The sequence below is a fragment of the Oncorhynchus masou genome, chromosome 24, assembly GCF_036934945.1.
Source record: "Oncorhynchus masou masou isolate Uvic2021 chromosome 24, UVic_Omas_1.1, whole genome shotgun sequence".
Taxonomy (NCBI): Eukaryota; Metazoa; Chordata; class Actinopteri; order Salmoniformes; family Salmonidae; genus Oncorhynchus; species Oncorhynchus masou.
Window position 1 is genome coordinate 75,737,230 of NC_088235.1, and position 21,313 is coordinate 75,758,542.

Below are 21,313 nucleotides of genomic sequence, written 5' to 3' on the forward strand. Positions count from 1 at the left end.
ATTCCACAGGGATGCTGGCCCATGTTGACTCCAATGCTTCCCACAGTTGTGTCAAGTTGGCTGGATGTCCTTCGGGTGGTGGACCATCCTTGATACACACGGGAAACTGTTGAGTGTGAAAAACCCAGCAACGTTGCAGTTCTGGACACAAACCTGTGAGCCTACTACCATACCCTGTTCAAAGGCACTTTAATATTTTTCTTGCCCATTCACCCTCTGAATGGCACACAATCCATGTCTCAATTGTCTTATGGCGTAAAAATATTTCTTTAACATGTCTCCTCCCCTTCATCTACACTGATTGAAGTGGATTTAACAAGTGACATCAATACGTGATCATAGCTTTCACCTGGAATCCCCTGGTCAGTCAATATCATGGAAAAAGCAGGTGTTCCTAATGTTTTGTATACTCAGTGTAGCGCTCTTAGTGATGTCTTTTGGTTTTAGTTGAAAAACAGCATTGTTTTCTATATTTGAGGTGTGATTGAGGTACATACAAAACAAGCTAACATTGCTATGAGGAGGGAAAATAAAGGGAATGCTTGTGTTTGGTCAATGACCTCTTCTACTGCTAAGATAGTGGAGGCTGCTGATGGGAGGATGGCTCATAGTAATGGCTGGAATGGAATCAAATGAACGGTATAAACCAAATGGAAACCACATGTTTGATACGATTCCATTGACTCCATTCCAAACATTATTATGAGCCTTCCTCCACTTAGCAGCCTCCACTGTCTGAGAGGACTGTAAGGTCAGAGGTCAGGGGTTGTGACCTTCTGTAAAGTTAATCAATGATGGTTCATTAGCTGTACTACAAAGGACAGGAAGTGGGACTAGGGCAAACAGACACAGATGTAGCTTCAGGTTAAAACAGCATTTTGAGTTCAGTACGACAACCCCTGAAGATGCTTTTGTAATGACACTGCACTTTTGAGTAATTTCAACTTCTTTATGGAAAAGTATATCAAGACATTTAACTTTCTCCTTAAATACCTGCGTCTGTTGTGTCTTTTAAAAGGTTACTTGTTAAAACATGTATTTATGTTAATTAACCTTTATTTTTTTCAGGGGGTAATTTCATGTGTTGTATGTGGGTACAGTGGCAGTTTCCCCTCATACTATTTATCTCTGGCTGGTATTGTGACCCTCTCTTTTGTAAACAAAATGAATTGTAATTTTATATTGCACATTTCTGTATGAATGCCCAGCAGCCGCATATATTATTTTGTTTACGGTAACCATTAAACAACATATCCCAATATCATAGTAAACAACTGAATCAAAAACTCTCACCACATAGGAATTCTGACCTGCCTTTATTAATAAAGGACATTACTTTTACTAGTTGTCTTTGTAAAAAGCAGCCATGTATTATTCACATTATATTATTGTCTGATTGATTCTGTGGTCTGATTGTCTGATCAAGGGTCAGATTGTGCTTTTGATCCAATTTCTTTACATTACTGAAATAGGTCTGACTGGGTTTAAACCAAAAACATGTATAGCTAACAGCAGAAGCACTGGAAACAAAGGCCATCCTAAAACAAAAAAGTAACTTGCGGTAACACTGTTCACCACATGCTGTTGCACACAGTAGGAGAGATGTTCACAGTTGTCACAATAAATACATAAATAAATAAGTAGATATGTACTGGCTGGGACGATGATTTAAGTCTGAGACTTTGGTGAGCTATTTACAGAATCCCCATACAGTGTGATATGACATAGAAAGCACCATTTCCTTCAATAGAAAGGGACTCATTTGGTAAACATCAAACTGCACCTTTCCCCAGCAAGGAATGGGAGACTCCATCATGTCTAAACAGAAGGCTGGGCCATGAGGGGAGATCAGATGAGTTTTGTGGATGGGGTGGGGACCTTTTTTCCCCTTCACTGGTGTAGTAGTTTGCGTGCTACTCTGCTTTCTTGGACTTCCTCTTGCGGGTGCCTTCGCCAAACTCTTCCTTGGTTTTGACTGGTGAGACGGGGGCGACAGGGGCAGGGGCAGCATGGTGCTCCTCCTCACCACCTCCAAGAGGGGAGCCAAAGAGCAAGTGGCACACCCAAGACTCGATGAGGACGAAGGGAGAGCCGTGAGAGTGGCGGGCGGTCAAAATCACCTGAGTGAAATAGAAATCATAAGTGTGAAAATATTTACTTAGTTTGTGCAATTATCTAGTTGAGACAACAAAATCGCTATAGAGTAGGATCCCTATCAAGTTTGTTTAATTGCTGATACTAATAGCAAACAATAGGAAGGGAGAGGTATGTAAGTACAGCAGTAGGGTCGAGATCAATTCCATTTAAAAATCTGTTCAGAATATGAACTGCATATTGACAATTATTTTACAAAAGGATTTGTGTTAATTAATTTTCACAATTTCTTGAGTTAAAGCATATTTGCCCCAAACCCTGTATAAACGTATGATGCACACTCTCTAGTATGGACTCCAGGACCTACCTTTGTAGTAGCCATGAACGCAGTGAAAAGACAGATGAGGGTGGTCTTGGACACAGGAAGCAAGTGTGTCTCCTGAAGTGTAAACAAAATGGCTCCATACAGACTGGCTTTAGTAGGGCTGGAGAGGGAAAATATTATCAACATCAGACAAAGTCAACACATTTCTCTTGATAGAAAATATCCATTGTTATACATTTGTCAGCTTTAAAATGGATAGTTCAGCCCCATTTACACATGTATGATCTCTTATAGATACCTGGAGAACCAGTAAATGCATTCGATTGCCTTCAAATACAGTTGTGCAACTACCTGATACCTTCAGAAGTTGTGGGTGTAAATATCAATATCGGATTATTTGCTGTTATAGAACATTGTCTTGCTGTCACAAACTAGAGCTGGGAACCCCGTAGGTCGTCCTGAAACCGCTTAGGTTTCTAACAGCCAGACATTTTCTGAAAATCTTCTCCTGCTTGAGGAGGCAGCAAACAAATGTCGACGGCTGACATCAACCACAGAGTCGTGAGGACAATCAACTCACAATGACATGTTGAGGATTTCATTGGTCTCGGGCCTCCACACACCACGCAGCAGTTGCTCAAAATTGGAAATGAGAGCCACTCCTGACCCTGGGAGGATATAAATAGAAAGTAGAATAATTAGGACAAAGGTCTGTATCTCACTTCTTTACAAAATGGACACACACAAGGAAAGTCCTACAGGTTGCAATAGTAGCTATGGGAGGTGTGGAGTGCAGGGAGACCCCAACCTTTGACGTAGCCGATGATGACCATGATGAGGAAGCCGTTATGGTAGGCATGATGGGCATGGTGCACACCAGCTGCGATTTTACGAGTGCGGACAACCTCCTTTAAGGCTACCAGCACAAGCTTTACAGGCAGGAAAGCCACACATTTGTAGAAGAGGTTAAGAGGGCAGAAAAAGACGAGGTACCTGTTGTTACATTTTAGTGAACGAGAGAGAAACAAAAGAGTACATTTGAATAATGTTGTGGCAGTTTTTTTCTTATTACTTGACAACAACATTTCTAAATCATTTTGAAATAATTACTATGTGACACCAAATTCAATGTGGCCTATTTCAACAATCCTAGGCATATACAGACATAGGTTTTGCACTTTCTAAACAAAAAACAAAAAACAATAATGTATGTAGATAAGCACATTAACCATTTAAAGGATCTTACCAAATAGCGGAGGCTAGGAGGATGTGGCTGTTGTATTGGAAATAGTCCAGGGGGCAACCGCCGAGCAGAACGTCTGCTAAGATGTAGCTCCCAAAGCAGTAGAGCATGGCACAGAGCCAAGAGGCCACGGGGCTCTTGCGAGCCACCTCTACTGACCCTGCAGAAGAATCAGGATTTAAATATATTCTCCACGTGAAGTCAGACTGGTAACACGTTTTAGTAACATTCATAAATAACCAATTAAAAATGCTTCATAAATAAATACTCATGATTTGTAATGCTTATCATGCTTATAAATGTTTCTGGACGTTAGTAAAATAAAAATTAAAAATAATAATTTTAATAATATAAAATGTTCAATTTTTTTCACAAATAAAATCCTCACACCAGATACAAACATACACATACGAACAACAATTTACAGACGCACACACACTTGGAGATGAGTAAATCATGACCTACACATTTATTAATAGTTTATCAATTGTTTAATAATGCTTATTCAAAGTTATTATAAAGTGTTACCATGTGTGTGTGTGTGTGTGTGTGTGTGTGTGTGTGTGTGTGTGTGTGTGTGTGTGTGTGTACACCATTGTGTTTTGGTTGGTTCTTCCTTAGCTCTCATCCCCACATCAAATGTATACCAGCAGTATAGTCTTATAGTAATGATCCACTCATGTCACTCCCACCATTGAGTGAGTTACTCAAGGGCAATGTTACAGTACACACCACACGAGAAAGTCTCTGAATCCTTTTACTCATCCATTGCTCAATTATTAATTAACTCTACTCATTTGTGTTACTGGGACGAGGAAAGAGAAATCAAGTCTTTCACTAGCACCAAAGTCATTTTAAAAAGCCACATCTACTATAATAAGGTGTTTGAAACATCTATGGATCGTTGTAAGATTGTGGAGTAATGTGTGTCCCCCTATTGGGCACTAGAACTGTCAAGATCTAAAATAACAGGTGTGATTCTGGGTGTAGGAGTGATTTGCCTGCTGTTTGACAGAAAACTGATCCAAAGAAATGCACCCTAAAAATACACGCTGCTCTATTGCTTTCCTGCCTCACAACGCAACTGACAGGCTTGACATAAACCTTGACCCTCAACACCCCAGCCTCCAAACTCATTCATGAGGAACCAGGGAACCACTGAGAACATGTGACTCAGAGATTGGTTTACATAGGTCTAGGAGCTCACGAGGCTTCTTTGAACCATTACTTGAGAGAGAAAAAAAAACGTTCCACCTGTCTTTACTAAGATTTTACAAAGATTTGGCCAAAAAGGCAAGGTAGGGAATGAGAGTATTTTGATACCAGGTTTTATAGACCACTATCATTTACTTGTAACACAAAAATGTGTCAATGAGTAAATAATAAAATAAATTGTTATTTAAAACTTATTCCACAATGAACAAATGCAATTTCTTCATTCAGTGTACCTTTACTTGGGTGAATAAGGGATATCCAGAAGGGTAGAACAGTGCTGGGATTGTATTAGACATGTTCATTTCGAGGCCAACATACGTGCTTTTGGACATATTTTTGGTCTCTAAGAGGCTTGGCTGCATATATTCTGGAGTATTGTAAGCTTCACCTTTGATTAATACAATGTCAATGAGGTCTTACAAACACAATTACAAATGGGCTATGAACAATCGTACTCCGAAGCAGAGGAGACTTTCTGTAGTGTGTAGCCAGCCCAGAGACATCTATTTAAGGACAGTCTATTTATTGCACGGGGGCCAAAGCTTTGGTATGCATCGGGTCTCTTCAGATTTCATACAGCAGACCCTTTCTGTTTCAAGGTTTAAATGTTGGGAAATGTGAGGTATTAAAGAAAAGAGTTTCTTAATTCCTCTCTCAAAGTAGGCCAAGCTGCTGGTGCAAATGTTATTCATAGGACAAATTCAAATTCCTTTCAAGTTATTAAAAGTTTATTACGATTTCCATAGTAGGCCTATGTATAAATTGACAAATTAATGTTTGTATTGGTACATGTATCTATTGGTGTTATAATTTTGGGGGGTTGACAACCCATATAGCCTAGGTTATAACCTATTCAACGTTGACCAGTATTATATTCAATAGCCTACCTAATTACAGGCTACTCAGCCTCACAATTATAAATCCATTACAACTAATGATTTCATTTTTTAACATGAATGTATAGGGAGAAAAAAATACCACTAACCTGGTTCATACTTGAGGTAGAGTATGGACACGATGTAATAAGCAAGATCAAAAACTGGAAACATTCCCATTTTTGAGAAATTGTGGGCAACATCGCCCAAATTGAGGACTTCCAACACGTCCATGATTTAAGATTTATAACACTACCGCGTGTATTTTATGATCACTGCGTAACTAGAATGTCAGTTGTCCGGCGACTCGCCACGAAGCTCCACGTCTTCACGAGTAAAAAGACTGTGACACTCAAGCCTTCCTATTAATATACCTCATCTGCACAGCTTTATAATTTGTTCTCGGCCGAGCGTTTTTTCTATTCCAGCTGGTCTTATTTGTCAGCTCCCCATGGAATTCGTCGCTACGGTTGAAAAATGACAGATAGGCTTTAGTTTTTGGGTCCCCAATTTTGATCAGATATGCAGCTATATACATTATTTAATCTAATCTTTGAACGATAGCTGGCCTAAGAAATATATTGACGATTTGCCATAGTGCTCTGCAAATAACAGCGAGAGAGAAAGACAGAAAGAGAGGGAGAGAGAGGGAGAAAGAAAGAGATGACACGATGCGCATGTCACTATACAGGTTTACGGTTTATTTTACGATAACACGTTTTTCTATAGGTTTAAATCGTGGGTAACGTTGGCTTTGGAACCTGATGTGAAAAATCAGTGCCGAATCGTATATTGATAGGCTAATAAAAACTATTACAGATTAATAATAATATTTGTATTGGGATAGTCAATTCCACCTGGCACCTGCTTATGGTAGCCTACAATAAAGACATTTGCAATAAATCAGGTAGAATATGTTTATGATGTATTATATTCATGTAACCTCGGTCCTTTAGGATTGTATTTGTTTAACAAACTGGCCTAATGATGATAAATGAAGGGTCTGAAGCCGAATTGTATTCATCATGTGCCTCCATAAACCTATGGGGTGGCTGAAATCGTGTGTTCGCGTTGTAGTACATTTGACCAAGCCAAACCTATGAGATGTAGTTGTAGAAAGAACATATAGCTCTGCAGATTATGTGGTTCCGTGAATATGCTGCGGAATGAGTTTATTGTGAGAAAAAAAAGGTGCGATAGCTAGTGTAGGCCTACACATTGGCGCACGGGCTTCCCTTGTGGCTAGAAAAACGGAATTTTATAATTGATTAAACTAAGAGTCAAAATGATGTCAAAATAGTGCTGAATATAAAATAGGAGTATATGGGCCTATGTCCAAAGCTAATTGTTTCCATGTATTACCTACCCCCTACGTGGGTGTGATAATATTTCCATGTGGCTTCCCCTTTCAAAACGTTCTCTCTACTGAACATATTCCATGGGTGTAATCATTAGTCCAACAAGTTGCAAAACCGAATCGGCGTATTGAATTCCCACTAGGATTACACTTCAGCCATTCGACTATTTTTTACGATTTTCGCGGAAGTATAGCGCCTGTGATGTGGACAAAATGATCGGGGATCTCTTGATATTCGGGTAATGCTGGACTTTTTATTATGAAACCAAAGAGATTAATTCTATTTTAACAACGAGGAATGTGATAATCGTGGCCTTTTGTTTCAACCAGCCAGTGTGTAGTTTGATTGTTGTTGTTAGCAAGCTAGCTAATTTAAGTTACAATGTCGGGGAGTAGTGAACTACATGTAGTTCAACTATACTGAACACAAGTATAAAACGCAACATCTATAAAGTGCTGGTCCCATGTTTCATGACCTGAAATAAAATCCCAGAAACTGCCCATAAGCACAAAAATATTATTTCTCTCAAATGTTGTGCACAAATTTTTTGACATCTGTTGGTGAGCATTTATCTTTTGCCAAAATAATCCATCAACCTGACAGGTGTGGCATATCAAGAATCTGATTAAACTGCATGATCATTACACATTACACACCTTGTGCTGGGGACAATAAAAGGCCACTCTAAAATGTGCAGTTTTGTTACACAACACAATGCCACTGATGTCTCAAATTTTGAGGGAGCGTGATACCATAAATGTTGTTTTAGAGTATTTGGCAGTACGTCCAACCGGCCTCACAACTGCAGACCACGTGTATGGCGTTGTGTGGGCAAGCGGTTTACCTGATGTCAAAGTTGTGAACAGAGTGCCCCATGGTGGCGGTGAGTTTATGGTATGGGCAGGCATAAGCGACAGACAACGAACACAATAGCATTTTATCGATGGCAATTTGGATGTACAGAGATACCGTGACGAGATCCTGAGGCCCATTGTCATGCCACTCATCTGCCGCCATCACCTCATGTTTCAGCATGATAATGCACTGCCCCACGTCACAAGAACCTGTAGACAAGTCCTGGAAGCTGAAAATGTCCCAGTCCTTCCATAGTCTGCATACTCACCAGACACGTCACCCATTGAGCATGTTTGGGATGCTCTGGATCGACGTGTACGACAGCGTGTTCCAGTTCCTGCCAATATCCAGAAACTTAACACAGCCATTGAAGAGGAGTGGGACAACATTCCACAATCAACAGCCTGATCAACTCTATGCGAAGGAGATGTGTCACACTGCATGTGGCAAATGGTGGTCACACGAGATACAGACTAGTTTTCTGATCCACGAGGCTACCTTTTTTTTAAGGTATCGGTGACCAACAGATGCATAACTGTATTCCCAGTCATGTAAAATCCATAGATTAGGGCCTAATTAATTTATTTCAATTGACTGATTTCCGATATGAACTGTAACTCAGTAAAATGTTTGAAATTGTTGCATGTTACATTTGTATTTTTGTTCAGAATAGTATTTAATAAGGGCGGCAGCCTAGTAGTTACAGGATTTGGCGTTGGGCCAGTAACCAATCAAATCCCCGAGCTGACAAGGTAAAAATCTGTTGTTCTTCCCCTGAGCAAGGTAGTTAACTCACTGTTCCCTGGGCGCCGAAGACGTGGATGTCGATTTAAGGCAGCCCCCCGTACCTCTGATTCAGAGGGGTTGGGTTAAATGTGGAAGACACATTTCAGTTGAATGCATTCAGTTGTACAACTGACTAATATATTTTTGCAGTAGCTTGGTGGTAGTAAATTCAAATGTCGGTACTGTTTTCAGTAATTACTTTTTTTTGCCATGTAGTGGTGTAACTGCTGGAACTTTACACTCCTTTTTTTTGCAAAAGTAAAATATGGGTGAGGTAGGCAAGAATTCTTTATTTTCCTGCATCAGACCTGCCTAATTCTCACTTGAAACACTTTTTGTGTTTAATAGGCAAAAATCACACATCATGTTAACATCTGACTACTGAGTGATCTGTCTTGCAATTTGCAGTCTGACATTTTAGATTTAGATATATTTTTTCACCAAGTAGTTTGTGAAAGTATTTTTTTCCTAAGTAACTTTATTTAAGTAAACTATATTTTTCTTAAGGGTAGCTTAACTTCTTCCAGTGTTAAGTAATTGGTAGCTTCGTAAGCTATATTTTCATAGTAGCTTTCCCAACACTGCTAACTTAGCAGCAAAGCCTATGTGTGGCTGAGCAAGCCTAGCTAGCACCTTCTTTGCCAGCTCGCTAATGTTAGCAAACTACAGTAGCCCAGTTTAGACATAACTACCAGCTATCCTCGTTTACACATACAGTGGGGGAAAAAAGTATTTAGTCAGCCACCAATTGTGAAAGTTCTCCCACTTAAAAAGATGAGAGAGGCCTGTAATTTTCATCATAGGTACACTTCAACTATGACAAACAAAATGAGGGGGAAAAAATCCATAAAATCACATTGTAGGATTTTTAATGAATTTATTTGCTTAATGCCAAAGTTGGAGTTCTGTGCTGTCATGTGCTGTATTAAAAGTGATAATTTCCAACTATTTCTATGTCATCCTTTTTAGGACCTTACTCATGAACACTGGTGCTGTGTTAAACTTCAAACTGTGAGTATGATACAATTTTTGTCTTGCGCTGAAGACATTGTCCTAGTTGTGCCTGGTAACACTAAACAGACAATAATGCTGGACTTCATATTATTTTTACTAGCTCATCAACACAAGACAATCAACACTGTTCTCTATTACAGTAAGAAAAAGGAGTCACAAGGATAATTTGGAGATGAACCCCGTGGACCAACTACAGGTGTGTGATGCATTGTGGTGCATTAAAAAACCTCACCACAGGAAACTTCACAGAGTGACTATTCATGAAAATGAAAGTAAGGATACTCAAGAGGTATGCATTGAGATAGATCATCTATTTTTAAAGAACATAGGCTGCAGGCTATTGCTGATGTTTCTGCATCGTTTTTACCCCGTCCTCTGAGCCTTCGAGTCAGGCTGAAGCACTTATTGGTACGCTGTATTGCATGGTGGTGAGAGGGTCCCTGGTTCGCGCCCGGGTATGGGCGAGGGGACGGTCTAAAGTTATACTGTTACATTGGTGCCTTGACCCGGATCAGCGGTGGTGCCGGCTAAATATTGTTTCAATCGGTGACGTCACTTGCTCTGAGACCTTGAAGTAGTGGTTCCCCTTGTTCTGCAAGGGCCGCGGCTTTTGTGGAGCGATGGGTAACAAAGGGTCCCTGGTGCTGCGCCAAACTGTGGGTATGGGCGAGCTTTGTGGGTGACTGTTGTTGATGTGTGCAGACCGTCCCCTCGCCCATACCCGGGCGCGAACCAGGGACCCTCTGCACACATCAACAACAGTCACCCACGAAGCATCGCTCCACAAAAGCCACGGCCCTTGCAGAGCAAGGGGAACCACTACTTCAAGGTCTCAGAGCAAGTGACGTCACCGATTGAAACGCTATTTAGCGCGCACCACCGCTAACTAGCTAGCCGTTTCACATCCGTTACACATGAACACACAATGAAGGTCTCTATAAATCTGAAATGACACCATGGCGTATTTGTTTTAGGTGACAAGATCAGAGAGTTCCTCCAGTCTACGCTACTTCCGGATTTTCATTGCCTTATGGAACATATTCATGATGTTTTGCATGATTCTGTAAGTAGCTGCCATCTTGTAGAGTCTAATCTACTACTATTGTCATACTGATATGCTTCTGTGCCTCACAAGGTATACCATATTGACAATAATGTATTGTGTATTAATTGCCCATGTCTATTACATTTACAGATTGTTTGGATAGTGATCAACTTCATTTTTGGATTGGGAGCCCCTGCACGAAAAAAAAACTTTTTGGAGTTGAGATTCGTGTCGGATCCTGTGACCTGCGACCATTATGTGCAATATCGCAATATTTTTGCACTAGTTAGTTGTACCTGCACCAAAACTACAGTATTTTATCTTCAAAGCTTTTAGAAATAGGGAGCCAATTGGTTTTTCAGCCCTTTTATTTCCATGACTGACCTAAACTGCTTCTCATGGTTCTCTCGTCACACTGCAGCGGATATATGGTTAGCAATATGTTTGGAACATCGAATCGCAATACATATTGTATCGGCATCTAAGTATTGTGATAATATTGTATCATGAGGTCCCTGGCAATTCCCAGCCCTATTGCTAACCTGTTATCTATAGTCCTCATTTTCTTCTAAAACTTGTGAACAGAATGAGAACCATTTGACATGTTTGATGTTTGTCTTACTAAGGCCTTCTGATGTTAAGAGCATTCAGACTTAATTTTATCATTGCTTTGTTGCATACTTTTGTCTATGATCTAGTTTTGTATAATAAAACTTTACTCTAAAATGCACTTGGTGTTTTCATCCATACCCTTTTCATCTTTTCCTTTCCTAATTTAGGATTTGAGTAGTGTGTCATCTGATTTAGTGCTTCTCAACCTTATTTGGTTCCTGCACTCAATCACATTGTGCATTGTTTGACACACACTCACTCATCTGTATAAACATGTTAAACAAAATCATAAAACAGTTGTATCATGTCTTGATTCATTAATTAAATTAATAAGCACATATTGGCTACACAGTACAGCTTTCACATGTATTAGAATGTACGTGTTGGGCTTCATTGTTCGTGCTAAATGTATTGAATTAAGACAAATCTAACGTTTCAGATACAGTGTTTGGTTACACATCCATATTGTGTAATAGGATAACCCAGTAATTTAACTACAGGTTCACACAAATAATATCAGATACATTCACAGTCGACAACGTTTCTGTGTTACATTTCCCACGATGCACCAGGAGAGCGTTTTTCAATAGCTCTGTTGTTTTGAGCTGCAGAGAAGCCGATGTTGAGAAAGGCCACAGCGTTGGCTGTTGCCAAAGAGGCAGTCGGACACGAGTATTCGGGAAGATCCTCTATCTGGAGATACGTATTCATTGCGAAATACATGAATACACCTTCAAGGTCGAATAAAGCTCCATAAAATATGGGTCTTTATTTACTAGCACATCTCCCGAAAGGCCTGTGAGTGTCTGCAAGTCACCCACTCGTGTCTAAGGAGGATTCCTCCCCCGTCAACTGATCCGCACCACTGCCATGCAATGACAGCGGCCACGGCAACTCCGCAGCAGATGAGAGACCGGCTGATGCAGGCCATCGATGGCCAAAACAATGTGAGTTAGTAATGTTTCCACGTACTTGAAGGGTCTCTCTCTGTCCACACTATTGCAATGATCCCCTACTGTGAAATCTTATGACAAACATCGACAGCGAACATTAGCTAGCTAACTAACTTGTCTTAGCTAACGTCGTTATCTAAAACCAGTGCAGTGGTAACTAACGACGCGGCAGGTAGCTATCTAATGTTATCTAGCTGGAAGCCTGCTCGTAAACTAACTAAATCTATGAGCTTGTTCGTTAAAGTCAATACTAGGAACTTAGCTAGTTAACAGTAGTTCATTAACTCTGTAGTAGTTAGCTAGCTAACGTACATAAACACACTGGAGTCTCGCCTGAGCCCAAGCATTTCAACATCTTTGGTCAACCTATCTTAGTTCTAGTGATCAGAAGTTAGTTGGTTAGCTACCTGCCTGTCATTTAGCTAACTGTGCCTAATTTAGATAGCTAAAGTTGACATTTTAAACTTCACCTTAGCAAATTAGCTAGTTCTACTTTTTTTAAATGTATTTTTTTTATTAGCTAGTTATACTGTTGCGTAGCGACTGTTGTAGCTAACTAAACCAGAGTTAAACTTTGCCGTTACTTTAGCGAGGCCCAAGCATTGTAGCTAGCTAGCAGGTTAACTGAAAGGATGATCTTACTACTCAAAACCCACCACCAAGGTCAGCAGTGTTTTGGAAATGAGTAGCCAGCAGATCCGAGCCGCTTGCCTGTATCTGCACTACTTGGGTCGGACAGGCTTCCTGTGTAGATTAACGCTGCCGCGAGATACGGCTCAGAGGACATACCTTAATCCAGGGATGAGAAATGCGTTGGACTCTGAATTGTGCCATTATCCCAATTGTACCACTGAGAAGATTGAACGCCTGCTAGTTTTGAAGTTATCAGAAAACTGTCCTTTTCATCCATCGTGTTAGGTAGCAGAAGCCACACAGCCATTTTGGATTGGCAGTGTTAGCCAATCAGCTCTTTTGTTATTCAGTGTGACGAGCCATTCCTTAATGGTTACTGGTTGCTAACATGAAGCCATCTGTCACAAAGGCTCACAGACTATCATGATATGTGATTAACAAACATTGAATTAAATGGCTGATGCAAACAAAAGTGTTGTTAAACTCTTGAAGTGACAACACAGTACAAGGAAGCTTGCTTTCCTCCAAGTCTGTTGGTCAAGGTGTACTCTTTGTAGCATACTTAGCCCTTGATCACGACTCTGTTCCATTACATTACACGTCATTGGATGAATGTGTCTTCTGTACAGGGAGTTTTGTCAAGAGCCCCAACACTCGGTCTGAACATGAACATGCATCACTTGCGGTATGGTATTAGAAACATAAGGACATTATCTTTCATATCAGCAAAAAAGGTTAAATTGATACATAGCTTCTTCTTTTTTTTTAATAAATCAAAATGTATTTGTCACGTGCCAAACAAAACAGGTGTAGTGAACCTTAGTGAAATGCTTACTTTACAAGCCCTTAACCAACAATGTAGCTTTCAGAAAATACTTTTTTTTAAATATATATATATTTTAAAGTAAGAGAAAAGAATAACAGATAAAGAGCAGCAGTAAATAACATTAGAGGGGTCAATGTGTGGGGGCACCGGTATTGAGCTAATAATGTACATGTATGTAGAGTTATTAAAGTGGCTATGCATAGATAATAACAGAGAGGCGGGGGGGCAGCAGCAGCAGCAATGCAAATAGTCCACAATCTGTCTTGATCATGTTGAGGGAGAGGTTGTTGTCCTTGCACCACACGGTCAGGTCTCTGACCTCCTCCCTATAGGCTGTCTCATCATTGTCGGTGATGAGGCCTACCACGGTTGTCATCAACAAACTTAATGATGGTGTTGGAGTCCTACCTGGCCGTGCAGTCATGAGTGTACAGGGAGTACAGGAGGGGACTGAGCACGTACCTTTGAGGGGCCCCCGTGTTGAGGATCAGCGTGGCGGATGTGTTGTTACCTACCCTTACCACCTGGGGTGGCCCGTCAGGAAGTCTGGGATTCAGTAGCAGAGGGAGGTGTTTAGTACCAGGGTCCTTAGCTTAGTGATGAGCAGGGTTGGACATTTTGGGGAATATTCAGAGGTGGAAACTTTTTGTGGGAATATATGGGAATTAATGGAAATATATGCAAATTAATTTTAATACCATTTAAATGTAGATGTTTTTTTGCCTTGGATATATTTACCAAATCATATGGAGACAAACATAAACCTTTTACCTTATAAGTAGACATAATTGCAAATGATTAAACCCGTCCAATAGAATAAAACAAAAAAAACAATAGTTACGAATTTAACTTTTAATTGAGTTAACTCTTCACATGGGATGATTTTACTGAACAACAAAAGGGATGAATGATCCATCGCATCTCCCAAAAATGTTTTCAACATGCATCTATCTGTAAAATTATAGTCTAGAAACTAAAGCTTTGGTTGTCTTCCTCTCAGGCTTCCATGTCTTCTCCCTGGACCTCCTCAATGTCCACCTCTTGAACATCAGACTGAGGGCTCATCTTCACTGTCACTTTCCAACCTTGTTGCGGATGGCTCGTTGTCAGGCTCAAAAAGACCCCAATTTGTCTGGGTGGCCACCAATTTTTCAACCCTTGTATTGGTCAGCCTGTTGCATGCTTTGGTGTGTGTGTTCCCAAACAAGGACCAGTTGCGCTCTAAGGTGGCTGTTGTTGGGATTTGGAGGATGGAGGCAACAGAGGAGGAAAGAGGAAACAGCCTCAGAGCCACAAAGTCCCTTCCACCAGGTGGCTGATGCAATTTGGCAATCATGCCAACATATCTCATCTCCGTCGCAAAGCCCTTGCTTGAAAGTGTACAGACTGCCAAGAACCTTTCCCTCATCCAGGCGGCGAGACACAGTAATGATGACCTCTGCACCAGACAGGATGTTGTTCTCTGCACCAGACACAATGTTTTTTTTGCCAGCATACTTGGGGTCCAACATGTATGCTGCTGTGTGTATGGCTTCAGGCAGAAGTCTTCACGCTTATTGATGTATTTCAGAACTGCAGTTTCCTCTGCTTGGCGCAACAGTGAAGTGGACAGGGCAGTACGGATTTCTTCTCTTACATCTACAAGCAGAGTCTGAACATCAGACAGGTTGGCATTGTCTCCCCCAATCCGTGCAATGGCTACTGATATAGGTTTTAGGCTGCTTACCACTCTCTCCCAAAATACATCATCCAGGAGGATCCTCTTGATGGGCATGTCCATATCGGCAGACTGTGATATGGCCATTTCTTGGAGAGACTCCTTCCCCTCCAGGAGATTATCAAACATGATGACGACACCACCCTCAACGGGTGTTGCTGGGCAGCTTCAATGTGTTGCTCTTATTCTGCTCACTTTGCTTGGTGAGGTAGATTGCTGCTTTAACTTGATGATCCTTCACATACCTAACCATTTCCTTGGCTCCCTTGTAGAATGTATCCATTGTTTTCAGTGCCATGATGTCCTTGAGGAGCAGATTCAATGCATGACCAGCACAGCCAATGGGTGTGATGTGAGGTTAGGACTCCTCCCCTTTAGACCAAGCAGCTTTCATGTTCGCAGCATTCTGTCACCAGTGCAAATACCTTCTGTCGTCATTGATGACTGCCTTTAGCTCATCTGCAATGTAGAGACCGGTGTGTCTGTCCCTTGTATGTGCTCTTGTAGAATACTGATTGAGGGGTGGAGATGATGTAGTTAATTATTCCCTGCCCATGAACATTCGACCACCCATCAGCGATGATTGCAATAGTCTGCTTTCTCTATGATTTGCTTGACCTTCACTTGAACTCTGCATCCAGCAAATTAGTAGATAAAGCATGTCTGGTTGGAGGGGTGTATGCTGGGTGAAGAACATTCAGAAATCTCTTCCAATACACATTGCCTGTGAGCATCAGAGGTGAACCAGTTGCATACCCAGCTAAAGCAGGACATTCATCAGCATTTCTCTGACTGTTCCTCCATTGAATCAAAAAAACTTCTGATTCCAGGAGGACCATGAGCTGTTGCTATCGATAAGGTGTCTGATTCGTCATTTTCACCTTGAATAGAAGTAGAGGGACTTTTGTCAGAGGTGAATTCACCAATTTGTAAGTCGCTCTGGATAAGAGCGTCTGCTAAATGACTTAAATGTAAATGTAAATGTTGCTTGTTGTGAGGGAGCTATATGCACTTGGCCAGATGATTCTGCATCTTTGTTGCATTCTTCACACCTGATTTGGCACAGTATTTGCAAATGTACACAGCTTTTCCTTCTACATTAGCTGCAGTGAAATGTCTCCACACATCAGATAGTGCCCGTAGCATTTTCCTGTGTTGATTTAGATAAAATAGTTTAAAAAACAAAACAAATACAATTCCATGTACAGATAAATAGTTAAGCAGTTAGATTAAACATATCCTTTGGAAGAAATGTTTTCAAATTAAACGTGCATGGAAACAGGTGAATTTACACTCAGTTAGCAGGCTCAAGCAAGCTGAAACCCACAAGGTAGCAAAAGCTAACTAGTAGAAATTGTTAACAAGTTAGGAATTATTTAAACACATTTTGCTGTAGGCTACTATTTACTAGTTAACAAAAAATCATGTATGTCAATACATTCACCCCACCTATTATTGTAATCTAAATTTACCAGAAAACATGTAGTCCTAGGCTCAGACAGTGTAGTATTGTAGTCTCAATAGCATATTTTATTAATATGCATGATCTTGAATCAGCTGTACCTGTGGTGGAAGAATGCACTGTGCATGCAGAGGGTTGCAATTCCATTGAATTGGGGATAGTTTAACCAAAATATGCCACAATACCTAGAATTTACTTATGTACATCCCACAAAAAAAGGTTCACTGTTATAAGCAAACTTTTTCTGATGAATTTAAGCAAAATTCCTAGCCTTAATTTCCCATGAAAAAGTTCTGGAAATTTACCGGAAAGTTTCTGACCCTTTGCAACCCTCGTGATGAGTTTTGAGGGCACTATGGTGTTGAACGCTGAGCTGTAGTCAACGAATAGCATTGTCACATAAGTATTCCTTTTGTCAAGGTGGGAAAGGGCAGTGTGGAGTGCAATAGAGATTGCATTGTCTGTAGATCTGTTGGTGTGGTATGCAAATTAGAGTGGGTCTAGGGTTTCTGGGACAATGGTGGTGATGTAAGCCATGACCAGCCTTTCAAAGCATTTCATGGCTACAGACGTGAGTGCTACGGATTGGTAGTCATTTAGGCAGGTTACCTTAGTCCCTGTGCCCAAGAACACTATGGTGGTCTGCTTGAAACATGTTGGTATTACAGACTCAGACAGGGAGAGGTTGAAAATATCAGTGAAGACACTTACCAGTTGGTTAGCGCATTGCTCGGAGTACACGTCCTGGTAATCCGTCTGGCCCAGGGTATGTCATTAAAGCTAAACAAATTGTCAAGGAAAGGGGAACTACCAAGAATCTATCCAGAGGCTCATTATATAAATAAATTGGCTAAAGGTGTGCGTCCCGCTGCCTGCAGACATGACTTGTTGGCGAACACCTTATTTATTTTAATTCCGGTGGTACCCATTGGTCAGTAAGTGGTATGAACCACTATACATCCACTGAACCATTAGTCCTATTAATTTAAGCCACTGACTATGACTGTCAGTGTGGGTTTTTTAATCCAATTTGAATTTCTTGTTCAGAGTAAAAAGAATTCATGCTCATAGAGCCTTTATTTTCTCCGCAACACAGAAGTGGCATAATTGAAGTTCATATTCTACAACTTGGACTCTATCGGATTTGATTGAATTGTTGTATACACTCATCTGTCATTATACATTGAGTTTCTCTTACCATTTCCTGTCTCTTACTTTCATAGTTTTAACATGATTTGTTGTTTACTTTCCAGCAGATCTGCAACATGGTAGCTGTAATGGACGTCATTTCCTATTTGGAGAAATATCCCATCACCAAAGAAGCACTTGAGGTAGGTAATGCTGGGGACAAATGTGCATGTCAGCTCTTGGAAATATGTTGCCAAGAGGGTGTTGTACTAAACATAAAACTTCCTGTTCTTCTTCAAGGAAACCCGCCTTGGCAAGCTGATTAACGATGTAAGGAAAAAGACAAAGGATGAGGATCTTGTCAAGCGTGCAAAGAAGCTCCTGCGCACCTGGCAGAAGCTGATTGAGCCTGGGCAGAGTGAGGCACAGTCCAAGGGGCATAGAGGGCCGCCAGGCGCTGCCAACGGTGCTAACAACCCCTGCCGGACGGCTGTCTCCCCTCCAGCTGTCATCCCGCCTTCAGATAAAATGGTTTCGGAGCTCAAGAGTAGAAATGACTTCAACAACTGTTATTCTCCCAAAGCAGAAAAGTCAGGCAACCGAAAACGCAAAGGGGAGCAGAGGGATGGACAGCACCTACCAGCGAAAATCTCTAAAAAAACAGCCTATGAAAGAACACGAAACTCACGGCTGCCAATAAATGGAATTGGGGCCAGTCCCAAGGCTTTTATGGACACACTTGATGCTCATTCACATCCAAAATCAGACAAGGATGGTGCTGATCATCTTGACAACGACAGACTCAACAAAATTCCCATCAACGCTGTCAAACCTCACCCTAGCTCACCGGGACTTGCCAAACCTCCTAGCACTTCCGCATTGCTCAAAACGGCCGTGTTGCAACAGCAAGCCAAAATGGACCTGGTTGCTTCAGGAAGGGGGCAACATCAGCCCAAAATCCCCCACAGAAACTCGTATAGTCCCAGAAGTACGAAACAGGATGTGGTTGTTAAATTGTCTGCACCAAAAGCAACAACTCTACTGAGCCCTGCTCAGAGTCCCAGGGTTGTGGACAGCTCTGGACTGGAGCCCTCTTCTTTGCCTTCTCCACAGCCTTTAACCTCATGTATCCAGGGTTCCCTCACTGTTGGGCCTCCGCCTGCAGAGTCCGCCCTTCATCAGGACGGACCGGCAAACGTGGACCAATGCCTTCAGCACAGTACCATGAGACCTGACTCTCTGCACAACTCAAAAGCCACGTCACGCAGCAAGGTGAAGGCGGAGGGCAATGGTGCTGCCACTAGCACAGTGAGAAAGAGGAACAAATACAGGTCCAGAGACTACACAGTGAACTTGGGTGGGCAGCCCACGGAAGAGAGCACAAAACCATGTAGATTAAAAGACCGTAGACTTACTTTTGACCCTGTAACAGGTCAGATAAAATCCTGGACCCACAAAGATTCTTACCCAGAATGGGAGGCTACAGTGGTGCCGGTCACACCAGAACCTCGGACAGAACTGCTCAAGCGGAATCAATATGCACAGAATACCCCTGTTACTCCCAGTCCATTCCAACAGACCAACTGGAAAGAGCTGTCAAGGAATGAAATCATCCAGTCTTACCTTAACCGTCAAAGCAATGTGCTCACGTCATCTGGGGCTCAAACCTCGGGGGCACACTTTTTCATGAATGAGTACATGGAACATCATATCAAAGAGGCCAGAAAAACACACGTGCTGGTACCAAATATCCCTGACATGGACTTACCTGGGGTGAGCCGAGAGGTCATAAACGAGGACCTCGACAGAATACACAAAGAGCACTGGCCTGGGGTGAACGGGTGCCATGACACCAAGGACAACTGGTATGATTGGACAAAGTGCATATCCTTAGAACCACATGGGGATGAGAGCAAACTGAACATTCTGCCATATGTCTGCCTAGACTGAGAGTTTAATGAGCTGTGGTTTCTGAATTAAGAGGGATAAATAGCGCCTTCCTTTGCTCCCTTCTTGAGAGTTGTGTAAGTTTGGAGTGCAAAAAGGCACTTGTCCGTGGTAGAACCTGCTCACTCCTTTGCAGAGTTGGTGTAAGAGAGGCCTTGCTAATTGTGCTGTCTATAAAAAGCAATAGCTGATCAGTGTTCGATGGGAGACAGCTCAGCTGTAGCATCACTGAAGTTCTTTGAGTGGAAGGGTTCCATGCATTGTGTGCAAAATGCAAAGAGTTTAAGGTGCCCTGTAACTGTATTAAGGAACCTGTTTGGCAGGTACAAGCTGGCAAAGAGAATGAAATGTGTGGTTATCATGTATGCATTTATTTATCTGGACTTATTCTCATTATTTTGTTAGTTACATACGTGTGCAAAACAACTTTCATTGAAGTCACTTATTCAATCAGTTCTGCTTGTCAGATATGGTAAACCTGTGCTTTGCACATTTTCTCACAAAAATGTATGGTTAACACGGTAGCAACATTCCATACCATAATACAACTAGAACGGTCCTTGCCCGAACTCCAATTTATATTAATATACCGGAAAACAATTTGCAATTGCAAACCAGATGCTAAAACATTGCAACTTTGTACTGTGAGGATAAACAGAAAAAGAAATTGTTTATATGTTGGAAATATACTTGTTACCATTCCTTTAGATATTGTTTGCCTTGTGGAAACCAATTTGTTTCCTAAAATGGAGCCTTAGTGAATGTATAGAAATGTGCTATTTGTGTTCAGTTGAATGCAGAAGAGAACATATTTGATACTTAGTCCTTTTTAAATGGACACATTGATACAGTATGTGTTAATAAATACAATGCATAAATTGTGAATGTCTTTCTCCCTTTCAGTGGAACAGTGTACCACAGGAGACTTATCTGTCCTGAGATGTTTGCCTTAGTTGAGAGCCTCCGCAGTGGCTTGACTTTTAACCTCAACATCCACATTTTTAAGTAGTCAAAGGAGCACTCTTTTGAGCCAGTCTTTCTAAAAGTAGTTTACAACATATCTGTGATTAAATATAATATTTAATGCGCTATCCAGATACATTTGGATAATTTCCCAATTTTCTATCTCCGAGTCCCTGGTACATAAACGCCTCCTGGGGTTAATTAGGAGCCACTATCGCTCAGCACTTGGCAGGTGGAAATGTTTTATGTTGAGGGCCCATAA

At 41.2% G+C, this 21,313-nt stretch overlaps 2 protein-coding genes and 1 pseudogene across 7 annotated transcripts; 2 read left to right on the forward strand and 1 right to left on the reverse strand.

Moving 5' to 3' along the window:
• Window positions 1–1,299: 1,299 nt before the first annotated feature.
• LOC135512657 (trimeric intracellular cation channel type A-like) lies at window positions 1,300–13,238 on the reverse strand. 3 transcript variants are annotated; one of them, XM_064934905.1, is made up of 6 exons: window positions 13,165–13,238; window positions 3,666–3,822; window positions 3,228–3,412; window positions 3,000–3,087; window positions 2,462–2,579; window positions 1,300–2,120 (listed from the first exon to the last, which is right to left on the reverse strand). In XM_064934905.1, the coding sequence occupies exons 2-6, from the start codon at window positions 3,770–3,772 to the stop codon at window positions 1,914–1,916; spliced, it is 705 nt and encodes a 234-aa protein (XP_064790977.1). In that variant the 5' UTR covers window positions 3,773–3,822; window positions 13,165–13,238; the 3' UTR covers window positions 1,300–1,913. The 3 variants fall into 3 exon arrangements, with proteins under 3 accessions (XP_064790977.1, XP_064790976.1, XP_064790975.1); XM_064934904.1 differs by lacking the exon at window positions 13,165–13,238 and adding an exon at window positions 5,863–6,414 and having other exon boundaries at window positions 3,666–3,813; XM_064934903.1 differs by lacking the exon at window positions 13,165–13,238 and adding an exon at window positions 5,863–6,414.
• On the forward strand, window positions 7,230–11,540 carry LOC135511700 (small integral membrane protein 7-like; annotated as a pseudogene).
• On the forward strand, window positions 12,030–20,775 carry LOC135512655 (mediator of RNA polymerase II transcription subunit 26-like). 4 transcript variants are annotated; one of them, XM_064934901.1, is made up of 4 exons: window positions 12,288–12,369; window positions 14,835–15,908; window positions 18,267–18,344; window positions 18,442–20,775. In XM_064934901.1, exons 3-4 carry the CDS (start codon window positions 18,279–18,281, stop codon window positions 20,089–20,091), a joined length of 1,716 nt encoding a protein of 571 aa, XP_064790973.1. In that variant the 5' UTR covers window positions 12,288–12,369; window positions 14,835–15,908; window positions 18,267–18,278; the 3' UTR covers window positions 20,092–20,775. The 4 variants fall into 4 exon arrangements, with proteins under 4 accessions (XP_064790971.1, XP_064790972.1, XP_064790973.1 ...); XM_064934902.1 differs by having other exon boundaries at window positions 14,835–15,500; XM_064934899.1 differs by lacking the exon at window positions 14,835–15,908 and having other exon boundaries at window positions 12,030–12,369.
• Window positions 20,776–21,313: the final 538 nt, after the last annotated feature.

What these genes read in the sequence shown, in the direction of transcription:
- LOC135512657 (XM_064934903.1), bottom strand. Translation starts at nt 5,986, where the DNA reads ATGGACGTGTTGGAAGTCCTCAATTTGGGCGATGTTGCCCACAATTTC. An exon ending in GAAATCCTCAACATGTCATT is followed by an intron (nt 2,580 to 2,999) that starts GTGAGTTGATTG and finishes TTCCCTCTCCAG; the next exon opens with CCCTACTAAAGCCAGTCTGT. An exon ending in CGTTCATGGCTACTACAAAG is followed by an intron (nt 2,121 to 2,461) that starts GTAGGTCCTGGA and finishes TATTTCACTCAG; the next exon opens with GTGATTTTGACCGCCCGCCA.
- LOC135512655 (XM_064934899.1), top strand. Translation starts at nt 12,298, where the DNA reads ATGACAGCGGCCACGGCAACTCCGCAGCAGATGAGAGACCGGCTGATG. An exon ending in CCATCGATGGCCAAAACAAT is followed by an intron (nt 12,370 to 18,266) that starts GTGAGTTAGTAA and finishes TTTACTTTCCAG; the next exon opens with CAGATCTGCAACATGGTAGC. An exon ending in TCACCAAAGAAGCACTTGAG is followed by an intron (nt 18,345 to 18,441) that starts GTAGGTAATGCT and finishes TTCTTCTTCAAG; the next exon opens with GAAACCCGCCTTGGCAAGCT.